We start from the raw sequence: 17,202 nt of genomic DNA, 5'->3' as shown, positions 1-17,202 counted from the left end.
AAATTGCTGGGTGTTGAACCTATGAGGGGATTTTGCAAAGGAGTCTAATTTTCTTTCCTCAATTTAATTTGCTGCATTTTTTTCTTGTAAAAATGACTTTTGGCAATTTAGACTATTACTTAAGTACACATTACACATTTGAAACTCCATCTAGTCTTAATTGACAGAGGCACTACTACCAAGAATTGAGCCCCTTGCAGCAAAACCCACCATGCTTGGCAGGTGATTGCTTTTTCTCCATTAACCTTGCGCATCACCACCAGCCTCTTATAACTCGAATTAAACAAATGGCAAAGGTTGAGCCTAGCAAACCCAGTTTATAGTAATTGTTCTTAATCCTCAGAAGTAAATACAAGCCTTCCCTTGAATGAGTTTGAATAAAAAGCAAAAGAACACTATGACAAAATTTTAACTTCCCAGCTCTGGAGAGTTATGTCAGTGTTATATTCTTTAAAAAGAAAAGCTTATACTTCATTCTCTCACCTAGATTATTCCTTTTCTGTATTACGTATGTGCCGCTTTGTTGAAGAGCTTGAGCAATACAAGGTAATGGCTTTAAACTTCTAGAAGACATGCATTAAAGATATTTTTAGTTGGGGCTAAATACGTAAACCTTGATAAATGTGGATAATGTTTGTCTATCTTACTTTGAAATGTATTTTAAATAAAACAGGAGCTAGAATTTGATAAATCCTAAAATGAAGCTCCTACTCCAAAATTAACTCAACTTTTTAATGTTCATTTTTTATTCCATTTTTTAATGTTCCATGCCTTTTCCGATGCTGCTCAAATATTCTCAGAAAGAAGTTAAATCTTTTTTTATCTACTATAAAACACATTCCCATAGGATTTTAATAATTTCTATAACTGTACTTTATGTAGCTATTTGCTTTTATTCTCTTGCCAACGCTTATGCTTATTTTTAATTCTATAGATTTTAGAAAAATACACACCGCACTCTTTAACTTTTTGTTTCCTTTTACCTTTGTTTATATTGAGACAGGGAAAGAAATGCTGTATGTTAGCCCAGTCAACAATAAGCAAGCTGAATCTACAGCACTACAGCAAGATGAGTCAACCAACATTCTACCCATTTATAAAAATGTACAAAAGTAGCTAGTGCGTTTTCTATTCTACAGAGCCATTGGCTTCTTTAACTCCTGTGATTTACCTCTTTTCTAAGTACCAAGAATAAAATATATTTTTTTATTTGCTGTAAAACATTACCAAATAAAGATTGGGTGAGAAGCCATTAAAATTCATTTAAAAGTGGCTCCTCTCTTCAGTTTTTGACTCCAAAACAGATTTGATAAACCCACTCGCATACAATCGTATTAGCTACCTTAGTGCGATTATACTCCAGGGAAAATGCAAGCAAGCTCATTAGACAGGACTATCACAGGCCTGAGAACAGACTGGAGCCTGCCTTGATTGCTGCCCTGTCTTCAGCCCCTGACTCAGGCTGGCAAAGAGTGGGTTCACCACAAATATTTGCTAAAAGATGTTGCATAGTTTACATAATTGACTTCATTGCTTTGAAATTTTCTTTATTTTTGATTCATCAAGAGGAATTCACAAGCATTTAAGTATATTACCATAAAATTAACCTCAGGTATTCTCACTCTTAAATAATCATGATCTGCATGTATTTTGGCTGATTAAAAAAAAAGAAAGAAAAATATAAACAGCAGTAATCATTTGACGATTCAGAGAAGTTACATAAATTGTCCAAAGTCATTTCAGTCGCGAACACAAAGTTGGAATTTTTAATTCAGCCCCGAGTTCAAATGCCTGTGCCACTTTAAGTTTGTTACCAAGCTCTACTTCATGAAACCAACATTGAGAGACAGATTCCTCCAGTCTTACAGCAGTGAACACATTACACAATTTTAAGGAAGAGGGGGAGAAAAAAAGCTCCCCTCCACTTGTTTAGGATTTTGTGTAAGGTTCCAGAATTTTTTAAATCAACTCCAATACATGTTTAGTGTATGCTTTGTTTTCTAAGCAAATGCCAATTTGTGGTAATGATCAATAAAAATTCTTCCAACACAATTATAAAATACATGTTTCCTGCTAGATATTAAACCAATAGCAATTAGATCAGCATTCAGAAAAACAAAAACTGGCCATATACCAATGTTTTTTATTTAAATTAATTTTAATTTAATTTTGGGTTACTTTATATTCTCCTGCACTGATAATATATTCTAAGCCTTTCAGAGTTCACAACCTGAATTTCCATTGTAGGCATCACTGGATTTGCTATTCCATGTACGTCAAGGCAACGTTTAGTACAGAGATATATGCTGTGAACTAATTATCTTTATCTATGCCCTTGGTATAAAATAAAACGTATTTTCAATAAGTAAGCAAGGAACTATTTATCAAAAATGATATCTTAAAAATCAAAGTCAAGGCACAGTAAGTCACTGTATTATTTTCTCATTTACTATTAGTTTACTATCCATAACATATTTATAAAATTCATCAAAATAGAAAGTCTTTTGCAAAACACAAAAGTCATACTGGCTTATTTGATTTATTATGAGCTAATAAAAAAGGCAAAGTACTTTTTTTCTACTGTTAATCCTAATTTTTTTTTCCTCTTTTCATTACCTAAGCCATTTAAACTGAAGGTGAGAAAATATCTAACATTATGCATGATTCTTAAACATGATTGAACACAAAAAGTGAGCACCACTGCAAATCAAGCACTTCACATTTCATGTTTTTCTGTTTGGTCTATAATCACTTTTGAAAGACTTAGCAGACTTTGATCAAATGTGTCACTAATATCTAAGAGCACAGCCTTTAGTTCGATTTGTGAATACATCTGCCTTCTTAAAAAAAAATGACAGCTTATGAAGTTCATAAGTGAGCATATCTTCCTTAATTGCACTGATATTAGAACAATTGAGCCTTCATGAACAATCTGAAAGTGAAAGTTTTCCTGTTTATTATTAAGTTTCTTTTAGGTAAGCTAAAATTTAATGTCATGTATTAAAGAAATTAATAAAACACCACCATATCTCATCCAAGCTTACCTTGAACTGGTCCATTTTGCATGATTTCTTTCATTATCTCAGTTTCCTGGAAGGAAAAATATCACTGAGCATCTCGTTACCAGAGTTTACTAAACCCTCTGTCTGGCAAACAATGTTAGGTGTTGCATGATCCCAATTATGCGTTATGCAATCCAAAGTGCATTTTCTATTAAATTTTCTATTAAACATGCTTTGAAATATTCACGTATGAAATGACAAAGTTGCTTAAAACAAGATACATCTATTTCTTTCATTGACTTTTATCGCTAAGTAATACTTTTGAAATGGAGAGGAATTATAATACCTTTTTATGAACAAAAAGAAAAAATAATTTAAGCCAAAACCATGTTTTAACTGTGGAAATTAATGTTATTTCCACTCTTTTGATCACGAAAGCCATCCAAAATGATAGTTTAGTAGGGCACATTAGTCTAGGTTTTCAGAATACAGTGTTTCTATGTTGCCACCCAGTGTGTAATGCAGTACTCAGTAGTAAGGCAGGTCATTCATTTGCTCATTCATTCATTCATCTGTACATACCACTGAGCACAGAGTACATACCAAAAACTATGATAGAAGCAAATATTTAATCTGTACCTATGCTCAGACTAAGACAGACTAGGAAGGCCTGGCAACCTAGCAACCTACTTCTGAAAACTTGTCAACGCAAACCTTACGGATCACAACAGAATATTATTCAATATAGTGCTGAAAGATGAGACCCCTAGGTGGGAAGGCACTACACAATGGCTGCGACAGTAGACTCAAACATACTAACGATCATGAAGATGGCACAGGACAGGGTGACCTTCTGTTCTGTTACATATAAGATCTCCATGAGTAGGAGCTGGCTCAATGGCAACTGACAACGATCACCACTGTCATCAAGGTATTTACATTCTAGTGGAGCAGGTAGATATAAGGAGCCTACCTCACTCCAGCAAATGGTTAACCACTGAACTACTAACCAAAAGCTTAGTGATTCAAATCCACCCAGAGGTACCTCAGAAGTAAGGCCTGGTGATCTGCTTCCAAAAGTCACAGCTTGAAAACGCTATGGAGCAGTACTATTTGGCACACATGTGTCGCCATGTGTTGGGATTGACTCCATGGCAACTAACAACAGGCAGGCATAATTGCATCATGATACAGAAGCAAGCACAAAGTACCATGGATGGAAATAATAGAGAAATTAATTCTGCCTAGGAGCCAAGGAAAACTTCACAGAGAAGATGAGGTTTTGACCTGGGCTTGGATGCATGTGTGAGATTTCACCAGACAGAAATCAGTGAAGTGACAATTTGGGTCAGAGGATATGGCTAATCAGATAAACTATAAAAGAACATGGTATATCTAGGAAACAGACAGTAGTCCGGTATATCGGATCATTATAAGGGTAGGAGAAGTAGAAGGGATGGATGCTGGCAAGACACGAATCTCTAAAAGTACATCAGAACTAACTCATGAAAGGTCTGTACGCCATGGCAGGAATATTGGACTGTATTCTGAAGGTAACTGGAAGCCACTGAAGGCTCAGATACTCTGAAAATGAGAAGACATGGTAACATTGCCATGATGGAGTAAAATTTACCTAGGTTTTAACATGATAAATCGGATTTCAAGGGGGTTTTCTTCCTTTTATGACTTGGTTCACTTCAATTATTGTGTGAAAAAAGGCAAAGGATCGATAAAATGAAATCAAGACAGTCCATCTAGCCACTACCCAAAAAATTAGTGAGAAAGGGTTTGCCTTAGCCTTTTTTTTTTTTAAATTGTGGTAAATACGTATGTAACAAAACATTTGACATACCAACATTCTTCACATGTACAATTTAGTGACATTAATTATATTCATCATGTTGTGCCACCATCACCATTATCCATTTCCAACTTTTTCCATCACCCTTAATAGGAGCTCAGTGTATCCTAAGCAGAGTCTCCTTTTCTCTTCTCCATCCTGCCCACACCTGGTAACCACTAACAGCCTTAGGACTGTATACACTTGTCTATCTATTTCATATAAGCAGAATCATACAATGTTTGTCCTCTTGGGACTGATTTCACTTGGTATAATGCTTTCAAAGTTTATCTATGTCATAGCATGTATCAGTACTTCATATCTCCTTATGGCTAAGATTCCATTGTATATATGCATCACATTTTGTTTATCCATCTATTTGTGATTGTCAAGTGTATATGTGTGTGTACGTATCGTACCCAAACTGGAAGTCTTTAAGGATACATTATTAAGAATATCAAACAATTATACCTGAAAACATAGCATTTTAGAACATAAAAAAACAAGAAAACCAAACCTGTTGCCATCAAGTTGATTCCGACTTGTAGTTTTAAATAATGTTTAAATAGTTTTAATAACAGCAGAGATGCATATTAATGAGAAAATCAAACATTATTCATTCTTCCCACTTAGACTTACATTAGAAGAGACTCTGTATGGAGGAGAACATTGGTAGATCACATTAGATTTCTCAATGTTGTTGGGACATGGCTTTGTGGCATGCCGTTTTCCCCGCCCATCAGATCTACTTGCCATGGCGCAGCCATTATTGTTGGCATTTTGGTCCTTGAAAAGTGGATAGCATGCATGGGATACCAGTCTATGGGGAATAAGCAAAGAAGCAAAAGTAATATTTAGGAAAATGCCATAATATCCTGTCTATATTCAATGTTACTAAATCAAACATTCACCAATTAATTTGGCTACTTACGTGTATAATTTTCAAAATGTCAACTGACTCCAATACAGCAGCTCAATTATATTACCCTCCCCCCATTCCCCTCTTATTTCTTTATTGTAATTTTAAACATCTTGCTTCAATTTGTTTTAATAAATAATTCTGTCTGTAGTATAGTCTTTCTTGAAGATGGAAAGTGGCTGTGAATACTGTCTGTGGTAGTACTAATACCCAGAGCCGTCAAGTCAATTCCAACTCATAGCGACCCTGTAGGACAGAGTAGAACTGCCCCGCAGAGTTTCCAAGGAGCGCCTGGCAGATTTGAACTGCAGACCTTTTGGTTCACAGATGTAGCACTTAACCACGACACCACCAGGGTTTCCCATAATACGGGAAGGATGCCTTCATTTTAAATCTATAATTATAATGTGTAGAAAAATATAATTTGAAAAAGACAATAAATTTGATTATTCTCAAATGGGGTGTTCTGATAAATTATGTAAGTTTTAGAATGCGTGTTTTTTATTTTTTTTAAGTCATAGATATCTTCTCATAAGACTTCAATTGTTACCTGCCTGCAGTTTATGAAACTTTGGGGGAAATATTATAATACCAATATCATATGAAAAGTTAATAAAGTGGAAATTTACCAGATATATTTTTTATACATTATAAAAAAAAAAAAAGATTTTTTTTCTTTTTTATACATTATACAAAAGATAGAAAACAATTTTGATTTCTGATTTTGAAACTGAATATAGCAAATTTGTATTTTTCAAGGTACATCTATTTGGTTCCAAATCTAATATAATTATATTGAATATACAGAAATAAAAAGGGACATAAAACTATGGAACTGGTTTATAAATATTCAAGGCTGGCCTGACCAAAGAAGTATCTAGTAGGATTGGTTCAAGAAAATTCAATAGTGTTGAACAGAGTAGGAGAATCTGAGCAAAGCGCATGATGAAAGCAAGGCCATTAAAAATACTCAAGCACTTAAAAAAAAAAAACTGCTTTACATGCATTAATTTGTGGTGATGAGCTTGGTTAAATTGCAATGATAATTTATATGTTTAAGTCCCTAAAATGCTTTTATTTTTATCATAGTGTGAAATAAGCCAACAAAGCACCACTGCACCAGAAAAGTATCAGCCCAAGTCTCCCATCCTAAGCATCGTATTAGGCAAAAAATCATGGAGGAGAAAAAAGGTAAGGAAAATTGCTGACACCCATCAACATCCTACACTCACTCTCTTCTGCAGCACCTGTTGGACAGCAGACCCAGAGCAGGTGAGCTCTAAGTATGTATAGCACTGCATATCAGCTGCAGTTTCTTAGCAGCACAATTCAGCTCTTAAATAAATTAGCTTTTATAGTGGCTGGGGTGGAAGTGGGGTGGGTATCAAACTACATGAGAGTAAGGAAAAACAACTTGTGTTTTACCATCAAATGTAATGGGGACGATTATATTGATGAGTGAAGGCAATCATAAATTACTTCATTTTCATCTTCCAACGTGTAGTCTAATTTTTACTTGGTTTTATCAATTCACCTACCTAGAAAACTGAAATGTTCAACAGAGGTATCAACAACATTGATTACTTTATTCCCTCCATGGCAACTCAGTAGAACCATTTGACTCAAATCAATAAGAAAACAATGTTTGAGTCTTCAAAACTAAAATTGCTCTTCTGAATTTGGCTAGGAATGTATATATTCTTCAAATAATTGTTCCCAATAGCTTCTAATCTCAGTAGATACCAAAAATAGTGTATATTTAAATATGTATTTATATAGATGCAGTAATTTTTTCCCTTGTTCCAACCCTAGGCAATATTCATAAGAATTCTAGGAACACATGTTGGGCAGCTATTTACCCACGTTTTCTCAGGTACCACCAAGCCCTATCAACGCTTCCACTGTTGCATCCATGACGGTTCTTGGTACAGCAGGATATCAAATTCTGAGGGGATAGATTGGCTGTGTATCGACCGTTGGACTGAATTGCTATTCGGTCAGCTGCCACACCTGTTTCAAAAAGAATATTAATTAATAGTCAAATGGCACAGGTTTTTTAAAAAAATTAATTACACAGAGTATGTTAAGCTATTCTTCAAAACTTTACATGAAACTAGGTAACTTAAAATTATGAGGCCAAATGTCATTAATATATCTGTGTATACTGACCAGTTCAGCTATGTCATAATTCCAGTCAGATTTTTTGTCCAATTGTTGGTACTGTTCCATTGTCTTACCAATTCCAAAGACTTTTCTATTTCCTTCTTCCTTTATGTTCTGCACACTTCTGAATTCTTCATTAAATAATTTTGCAAATGTTGAAACTCCTTTAGGCCAGGGCCCTATCTCATTTATGTTTGTATCCCCTACACATAGGACAGTGTCTTGCATATTGTCCTTGTCGATTTATCTTTTGAAATGAATATAACTAAACTGGAAAAATCTAGAAAACTAACTGTATAAATATTAACTGGAAATTTTCCATAGTAATCTGATATACTGGAGTAAATGGAACTCTTGCTTTTTAGCTGGTATTTAGTTTAACTACTCAGGAGAACATATTTTAACCTAAATGGGATTAATATGAATCTACCATTTACAGTATCTGAGATTGAATATACCTATGATTGAAAACCATGATCCTAATCTTACTTTAGTAGACACAGATTTCACTTTGTGCGTATATATAATGAGCTAATATTTTTATGATCAAACCTTCTATTCTTCTGTTTCAACAATTTCCTAGCATGTTTTTTGTTCATCAGTTCATTCCTTTCCTCAAGATATTTATTGAGGACCTACTAGGTGATGGGCACTGTGCTAAGCACTAGAAATTACAACAGTGAACAAGAGAGACATAGTTCTGCCCTCATAGAATACATCATGCTTGGCAGAGTACAGGGTCATCGAAAAAGAGGAAGACCCTCAACGAGGTGCATTGACACAGTGGCTGCAACAATGAGCTCAAGCATAACAATGATTGTACGGATGGCGCAGGACCGGGCAGTGTTTTGTTCTGTTGTGCATAGGGTCGCTATGAGTTGGAACTGACTCAATGGCACCTAACAACAACAGAATAATACAGAAAATAATTAATGAGCAGTAGAACACCACATTCCTTCCATCCATCCAATTTTCTCAATGAAGTTACAGTTTAGTTCATCAAAATTGCATGTGTACCGGAACCCCTGAAAGTATTAATTTTACAATTATTCTAAATTAGGTTGCAAATGTAGTTCTGTATAGTCATGGTTTTTACGTAACTACAGCATATGTACAATTCTGTAGTGCAATTGCTGGCACATTTTAGATGTTCGACGTGTGTTGAATCTATAACCTCCCATTTCCTTCTTAATTTCCAACTCTTATTGTACTAGGATATATTTCATAGGAACAAACGACATTATGCTGCTATCTCTGCTAGTCTCAAGAAAATAATTCTCTATTTCTATTTATAAAAGAAAATAGAAATTCTTTGATGCTTTGACTTTCAGTACAAGGGCTCGGAAGCAAATATGAATTTTTTAAATGTTAGCATAACTGTTCTTTGGTTCAGAAAATTTGTTTACAATATAGAAAAAACTGTAACCAAGAGTTTGAAGACAGGATTCCAGGATCATTTCTGATACTCTGGTTTTGGCTTTGGTTAAGTCACTTCACCTATTTATGCCTCCTTTATGAAACCAGAAACTTGAAAAAGGTGATCTCTAAGACCCCTCGCAGCTCCATTAAGCTGTACATTTCAACTGAAGGATAAATGTTTTAAATTCTACTGTTATGCAATATGTTGCACTTTTTTTTATACAGGTGGATCTGAATCTTTGTGAAGGGTTAGTCCAAATTCGTTTGCAATATTTAGAAAAGGCTTGAAGACCCAAGGAATGGCTCAGCTTAACCAATTGTTTTCCTTTCTCTTCCTGAAACCCTTTACTGGGCTTTACCTCTGAGACACATTCTATTATTTTCTTCTGTCTCCAAATTTGTTCTGTGATACGTATCTCTCCCATCATTCCAAACACCTTCACCTCTTCATCTTCTGACATCTCACTTGAATTTTATTTGGTTACATAACTACTGCATATGTGTATGCGTATATTTTTAATGTTTTATTTACTCCATCTTATAGCTTTTAGTTTCCCTGAAAGACCTTTTTTTTTATTTTAACTATTACTTCCTGACATAGTTTTCTAAATCCTCAAGAGAACCTAGCTTATTCTTTTCTTTATTTAATAGAAAAAAATTAAATCAGCCTGATTTACCTTACACAGGACATAAAACTGTGTCCTCTAAAATCACAAAAGGGTGAGATTCTGGTGAATTTGGTAGGGGGACAAGCCCTATGCTAAGGCCACCTGAAGGGCTGTGACTTGGGGACACCAGAAAATATCTCCTCAAGCAGTCTGATACTCTCACTATTTCACCACTAATATCTCTCCTCATATGTCTTCAAAAATACTGTTTTAACTTAAGTTTAAAGAAAAATTCTTATATATAACCTAGGAGGGGTAACACATTAACTACATGAACATAAAATGACAAAAAAATTATCTGAATATATCTCTACTTATCCTTTGAAACAGGGCTCAGGTAGGTCCCCATTTGTATCTCTGATAATGGCAAACATCAGATAGCCAGAAAGCATTTATACCCAATGTGTGGGCAGTAATGTAGAGTTAGAGATGGAGCCACCCTATAAATGGGCTTGGCCAACTTTATTGTTCTCTCAAGGGCATTGTTTCTGATTTGAACTGGCTGATACTGTGAAAAAGTGATATTTAGACAAAGATATTGGCACTCTTCCATGCCAGAAGCACCATCCTCAGAGCTGGTTTCTCTAAGAGGCTGTGTACTTATTTCACAAAGATTTCTGTGCTTAAACTGTTTTTGAGCACTCTTTTGGAATTACCTACAAAGCTTAAAGTATATTTTTTAGGAAAATCTTTGGTAGTGGCCAATCATCATCAGGTTAGTTTGCATTTAATTGTTGGACTACAAACAACACTCCTTTGAGGATAATTTTGGAGAATAAGTCTTGGGATAAACCCAATTCAGTTATTGAATTTATGAACTTATATGAAAGCATAAAAGAGATATTTCTTATACTTTCAGAATAATAATAAAAAAAAAACGCATTGTCGATCCTGACTCAGTGACCCTACAGAAGAGAGAGAATGCCCCCACAGGGTTTCCAAGGTAAAAAAAAAAAAAGAGCAACTGGTTAATCTGAACTGCTAATCTTTTGGTTAGCAGCTAAGCTCTTAACCACTGTGCCACCAGGGCTCCTCTGGAATGATAGAAGCACTAATTTGAAAGCCACTGTTATTAAACAATTAGTTACATCATTTTAGAGTCACAATCTATTTATTTTGAAAAATTTCATTTTTCATCTAAAGGGAGATAAAACCCACTCGATACACTATTATTTGTTCTAAATTCCTACTTTACATCAAATTATCTCAATAATTAAATATATTTTTTTCAAATCTTATAAAGGGAAAAGAATAGAAGGACAATATAGGGGTGTGTCCATGTGCATTAAGAAGTACAGATAATATTATTGATGATGAGAGAACTTAACACTTCTTATCTGGCTTCACTCTCAAAGGACAAACACATTATGGCTACTTTATCGATTGTTTCTTTGATTGACTTTTTCTTTAAAATCAGACCCTGAAAATATGGACCAGTTTTAAGACTAATAATGGACATAAATGACTATATGTTAATATTTAAATATTCTAGTTTTAAAACCTTTTTAAATACTGTACCAGGCTCTAGAGTCAAAGGGGGAAATTATAAGGAAATAGTTAAAATGACTTCATTACTTGCAGTGGAAAACGCCCAGGATGCAGCACAGTTTTTTTGATCCAGTGGACCATGGGTCCATCCAGGCCACTTATAAGAAGCCACAAAGAACTCTGGGAGATCAGTTGTTGCAGGCAAAGAAGGCTAAAGAGAAAGGACAAATGTGTCATATCTGCTCACATTTAATCCAATCACCTTCATAAGTAATGCAATGTACTTTTATAACTAATTTTTGAATTATTTTATATATTCAAGATTTCTCAATGGCATCCCTGAAACGTATCAGTTACATAGAATTTCAATTTTGCTTCGTGTTAAAAATGACAACTAAACATGGGGAATGATAGCATAGTTTAAAATCATAAGAACAATACACAAACTGCTTTTGCTGGGTTACTATACAAGGCAATAATTCCAGTCAGTTTCTGTCATCTTGATTCAGAGTTTTGCACATCCATGTGAAAGCCCACATAGTGTTACTTAAATTTACCTTCGGAAAGAACATTGACTTGTCTGCTTCTCCTCTTCTGAAGAGTATGTGTGATTCTGAGGTGAAATTAATACGAAAATGATGTATTTTTAGAAACTAAGTATTAACACACTTGGAGCCCCAGGGAACACATGAATTTTACACCACATATTCGGAAACACAACTGGGGTGAATTGGTTGGTATTTATAAAATCCTCAAAGATTTAAAAAAAAACTTCAGGAATTATGCAAGTGTCCAATAATACCATGATATCTTAAAGCCCATGGTAATGTTCTAATGAAGTCAATTTCAGCTGTCATCTTTCAGAGAAGGTAAATTAAACATTATGTCATATCAGTTAAAGAAAATGTAAAACATTACACCCTGTTCTTTCCAAACTTTTCTTAAGAGTAGTGAATTTAATTCCCATACGTAATCAGGACTCCAGACAAATCAGGATTTATTTATTAACTTTTCATTACTTATATTCTTTCTCACTCGCTGTCTCTCACACACACACACGCAAACATCATTTCTGAGAGTGCTTTAATGTTTTCAAATTGTTTCAATACTCAGTATTTTCTTTGATCTTATCAGGAGCCCTACATGATATAATTAAAAACAAACAAACAAACCCATTGCTATCGAGTCAATTCTGACTAACAGTGACCCTACAGGACAGAGTAGAACTGCCCCATAGAGTTTCCAAAGAGCAGCTGGTGGATTCGAACTGCTGACCTTTTGGTAAGCAGCAGTAGCTCTTAACCACTAACCACCAGGGTTTCCATAAATTAGCACACCTATTATTAGCTCTGGAGCTCTGGTGGCTTACTGGTTAAGAGTTTAGCTACTAACAAAATGGTTGGCAGTTTGAATCCACCAGCTGATCCTTGGAAACCCTACTGGGCAGTTCTACTTTGTCCTATAGAGTTGCTATGAGTTGGAATCCACTTGACGCCAGTGGGTTTGGGTTTGGGGTTTTTTGGTTTTTGTTTTTTTGTGGTTTTTATTATTAGTGCTATTCTAGGAATGAGAAAACTATCTTCTAAAAGTTAAATAACATGCCAAGCCCTCTCAGTTAAATAAGAAATACTCCTGGAACTAGACCAAGATTTTAGAATTCTTAACACCAGGTTCCATTTCTATCCTTCCCCTATTTTATCAGAAATATGCAGATACTTTGGACCAGGAGAAAATGTATGCAAAAGCTAAAATTTTACCTATTTAAAAGTCTGCATGACGGTTCATTGAACAAGTCAGGCTACTGATTCAATACCTTGCAAAAAAAAATTACCTCTGACAAGTACATAATAACTTCAAAGACTGAAACAAGGGAAATTTAGAATTTACATGTCTGCTTGAAAAGGTATTCCAAAATAATTTGTGGATTTGAATTTTAATGGGAGAGTTCTGTTTTGATTTAAAGAACTATTCTGGTCTGATAAGGAAGTTATTAAATCCTGGGTTCCGTTTCTAAAACACTGCTATATAAATGATGGAAGTCAAGTGCTAAAAATAGTTTGGATTATAACATTTGATCAAGCAGATCACCCTAGTTTGTCTGCACGATAACCTGAAGGGCAGCATCATAGAAAGGCAGATGATTTTAGACTCTGCTACCATTAGGTTGGCACCCTGGTGGTGCAGTGGTTAACAGCTACAGCTGCCAACCTAAAAGGTCAGCAGTTCAAATCCACCAGCCACTCCTTGGAAACCCTACGAGTCAGTTCTACTCTGCTCTATAGGGCCGCTATGAGTCAGGATCGCCCGGATGGCATATAACAACAGCCATTAGATGGGCCACAGTAAAGAACCTTAAGGTCGGAGCAGAATAAATTCACTGTTCTGAGTAGATTGTTTCAGAGTTGCAGATTCACTGTACAAAGGCGTCTTTATAATTGGGACAGAAGTTCACATATCTCTCACGTTACTCATACCTTCCAATACTATAGTTATTGGCTTATCAGTATGATTTTAAGCATTTGTAAGACTAAGTTGCCACAAGCTTCAAAAAAAAATAGGTGGGTGTCAGTTGTTATTTTAATTTATTACTTTATAATTCTAATTTAATAGTATAGCTAGCACATTTCTCTTGTGCTCTGTTGAAGCAATAAAGATATAACAATTGCTCAAGCACATTTCAGTAGGGTTGAGTTATTTAGAACTTGAATTCTACATGCCAAAGCCTACCCCAGCGTTCTGCACGTGGGAGATGCTCAGTAAATATCTGATGACGATGATGAGATACATATCCATCTGGTAGATATGATCTCTTAAAAAATATCCTTTGTTTTCCTTATGGGAACATTAAGATAAATTACAATACCAGCATGCACTTGTTGCTTTAACGATTTAGTCTTTAAAAGTGAAAATTATGAATCTCTAAATCTTCTCAATAAAAACAATAAGCAAAATGACATTTTCATTAAAAACATATTTACCAATCCCACTAAGCCAGAAGACCAATTCATGAAGCTCATTCTTCAGGATTTTTAAAAGTTATATAATATTGTTTTCCTAAAAATGGGCCCATACCATCTGAGGCCCAACAGGCACTAATTACCTTGTCATTTTCTTTGCCTCATGGTTTAAGATAATCTGATATAATGAGCACAGCAAACCTTATTTCACATTTTTCCATAATGATTTCATTTCTCTGTAAAGTAAGATCATTTTCCAAGTGCTTATAAATAAAAGTAAACATCACAGAATAACAGCTTTTAGGAACTGATAATAGAAGTCTAGTTTCAATGAACTATTTTTTTTTTTTGTTGAAAGATAGCTTAATAAAGTAAGAAAACTAAGAGAATCAGCCAAGAGTGATAGAATATCCAAAATGATAGTGGCTTAAAGATAGAAATGTATTTTTAAAGGAGATATACACTATTTTATGTCCATGGAAACTGCACTGAAAAAATCAAACTAGGTATTGCATTGGGAAAATCTGCTGCAAAGGATCTCTTTTACAGTTTTAAAAAGTAAATATGTCACTTTGATGACTAAAGTGTATCTGACCTAAGCCATGGTCTTTTCAGTCACCTCATACATATATGAAAGCTGGACAATGAAAAAGGAAGACAGAAGAATTGATACATTTGAACTGTGGTATTAGCAAAAAATATTGAACATAAGGCGGACTACCAGAAAAACAAACAAATCAGTCTTAGAAGAAATACAACCAGAGTGTTCCTTAGAAGTGAGGACGGTGAGACTTCAGCTCGCTTACTTTGGACACCTCATCAGGAAAGATCAACCTCTAGAAAAGAACATCACCTTAGGTACCGTAGAGGGTTAGTAAAACTAAAGGAAACATTCAATGAGATGGATGAGGGGGCTTGACACAACAGCCAACACAGTGGACTCAAACATACCAAGGATCATGAACATGGCACGGGACCAGTCAAAGTCTTGTTCTGTTATACACAAGATCGCTATGACTTGAAGTCAACTCAACAGCCACTAACTGCAACAACAACACACTATTCCATTTGGGAATTTTAAATTCTTTTAGTTGCAATTTTTAAAAACTTTTGGTCATAACCTAATATTTCAAAATCAATATTAATCAAATTTGAGATTAAATTTGAACAGTCTTGCTGCTTTAATATTTCAATTTAGAAAGCAGAGATTAAAGACAATGGGAACAAATATAAGAATTAAATGCAATGATGAACACTGAAGAATTTCTTACAATAATTCTTGCGTTTAATTGAATCAAAATCTCTAAAGAAGTTTTGGAAACATAATCACAGAGCAATCTAAGAGAAACTGATCAATTTTCTCAAGAACTTCAGAATAGATTGTGGCTATCCTTATTACAGGAAACCCTGGTGATGTAGTGGTTAAGTACTACAGCTGCTAACCAAAGGGTCAGCAGTTCAAATCCACCAGGCGCTCCTTGGAAACTCTATGGGGCAATTCTACTCTGTCCTATAGGGTCGCTATGAGTTCGAATCGACTCAACAGCAGGGGGTTTGGTTTTAGTTTTTGGTTTTTATCCTTATTACAAGCCCATGTCCACACAATAGCCACTCTATGAATCACTTCTTCCATCTCCAATTGCACTTTCTCCAACTTAAATTTGAATAATCAGAGTGACCTGAGAATCAAAAGAAAGCAGCAGAAGATAATCGCTGTGTTCTGATCTTCACAAACCAAGATCAGTGGCCATGGACTCTAAGAGGTTTATTCTAAACTGTTTGATGTTGGAGAGGAAAGGGAGCATTTTCTGGTTCCAAATGGCTAAATAAATTTCTCATATTCAACAATATAAGCTTTCATGCCTTAACTTTTAAAGAGTCATGCTTTAGTAACTGTCTAGTTTCCAGTTACAGAGCAGTACTCAGTGATCATATTATGGCAGGTAGTGCTAGTTGTTCTTCAGTCCTCTTCCTTTTTTACAGGCTTTCCCTTTCCTTATCATAATAGAATTCTTTGCTCAGTACTCTCAGGCTCAGAAAACTAGTTATATTTCCCAGTTTCCCTTACTATTAGGTGTGGCCATGTTACTAAGTTCTTACCAGTGAGATGTAAGCAGAAATATCCATTGACAGCTTCTGAGAATGTTCCTTCAGAGACAGCTGAACTTAATTAACTTCAACCCCTTTTTTCTTGGTCTATTTTCTTTTCTTGCTGGCAAAATTTTTTACATTTTAGATGGATGTGGAAAAGCCTTCTTGAATCATTATTTAAAAAAAAGCTGCCGTGGAGTTGATTTCAACTCATGGCAACCTCACTGGTGTCAGAGTAGAACTGTGCTCCACAGGGTTTTCTTTTTTTTTTTAAAAGTTTTTTTTTAATTTTTATTTATTTATTGTGCTTTCAGTGAAAGTTTACCAATCAAGTCAGCCTCTCATACAAAAAGTTATACACACCTTGCTGTGTACTCCTAGCTGCTCTCCTCTTGATGAGACAGCACATTCCTCTTCTCCACCCTGTATTCCCTGTGTCCATTCAACCAGCTCCTCTCCCCTTCTTCTTTCTTATCTTGACGCCAGACAGGAGTTGCCCACATGGTCTCAAGTATCTACTTGAGCCAAGAAGCTCACTCCTCACCAGTATCATGGTCTATCTTATAGTCCAGGCCAATCCCTGTCTGCAGAGTTGGCTTCGGGAATGGTTCCAATCTTGGGATAACAAAGGGTCCAGGGACCGTGACTGTCAGGG

At 35.1% G+C, this 17,202-nt stretch overlaps 1 protein-coding gene across 1 annotated transcript in view; it reads right to left on the bottom strand.

The window, feature by feature from the left end:
- The window catches only part of TINAG (tubulointerstitial nephritis antigen), a 112,026-nt gene that overhangs the window by 58,717 nt on the left and 36,107 nt on the right, over positions 1-17,202 (bottom strand). The window contains exons 5-8 of the mRNA XM_003404131.4: positions 11,587-11,710; positions 7,621-7,771; positions 5,482-5,662; positions 3,045-3,090 (exon numbers count right to left, since the gene is read on the bottom strand). Coding sequence (XP_003404179.1) covers positions 3,045-3,090; positions 5,482-5,662; positions 7,621-7,771; positions 11,587-11,710 — 502 coding nt within the window. The remainder of the gene's footprint in view (positions 1-3,044; positions 3,091-5,481; positions 5,663-7,620; positions 7,772-11,586; positions 11,711-17,202) is intronic.

Source organism: Loxodonta africana, chromosome 1 (assembly GCF_030014295.1).
Source record: "Loxodonta africana isolate mLoxAfr1 chromosome 1, mLoxAfr1.hap2, whole genome shotgun sequence".
Taxonomy (NCBI): domain Eukaryota; kingdom Metazoa; phylum Chordata; class Mammalia; order Proboscidea; family Elephantidae; genus Loxodonta; species Loxodonta africana.
The sequence above is the reverse complement of the archived record's forward strand: the minus strand, read 5'-3'. Positions and strand labels throughout refer to the sequence as shown.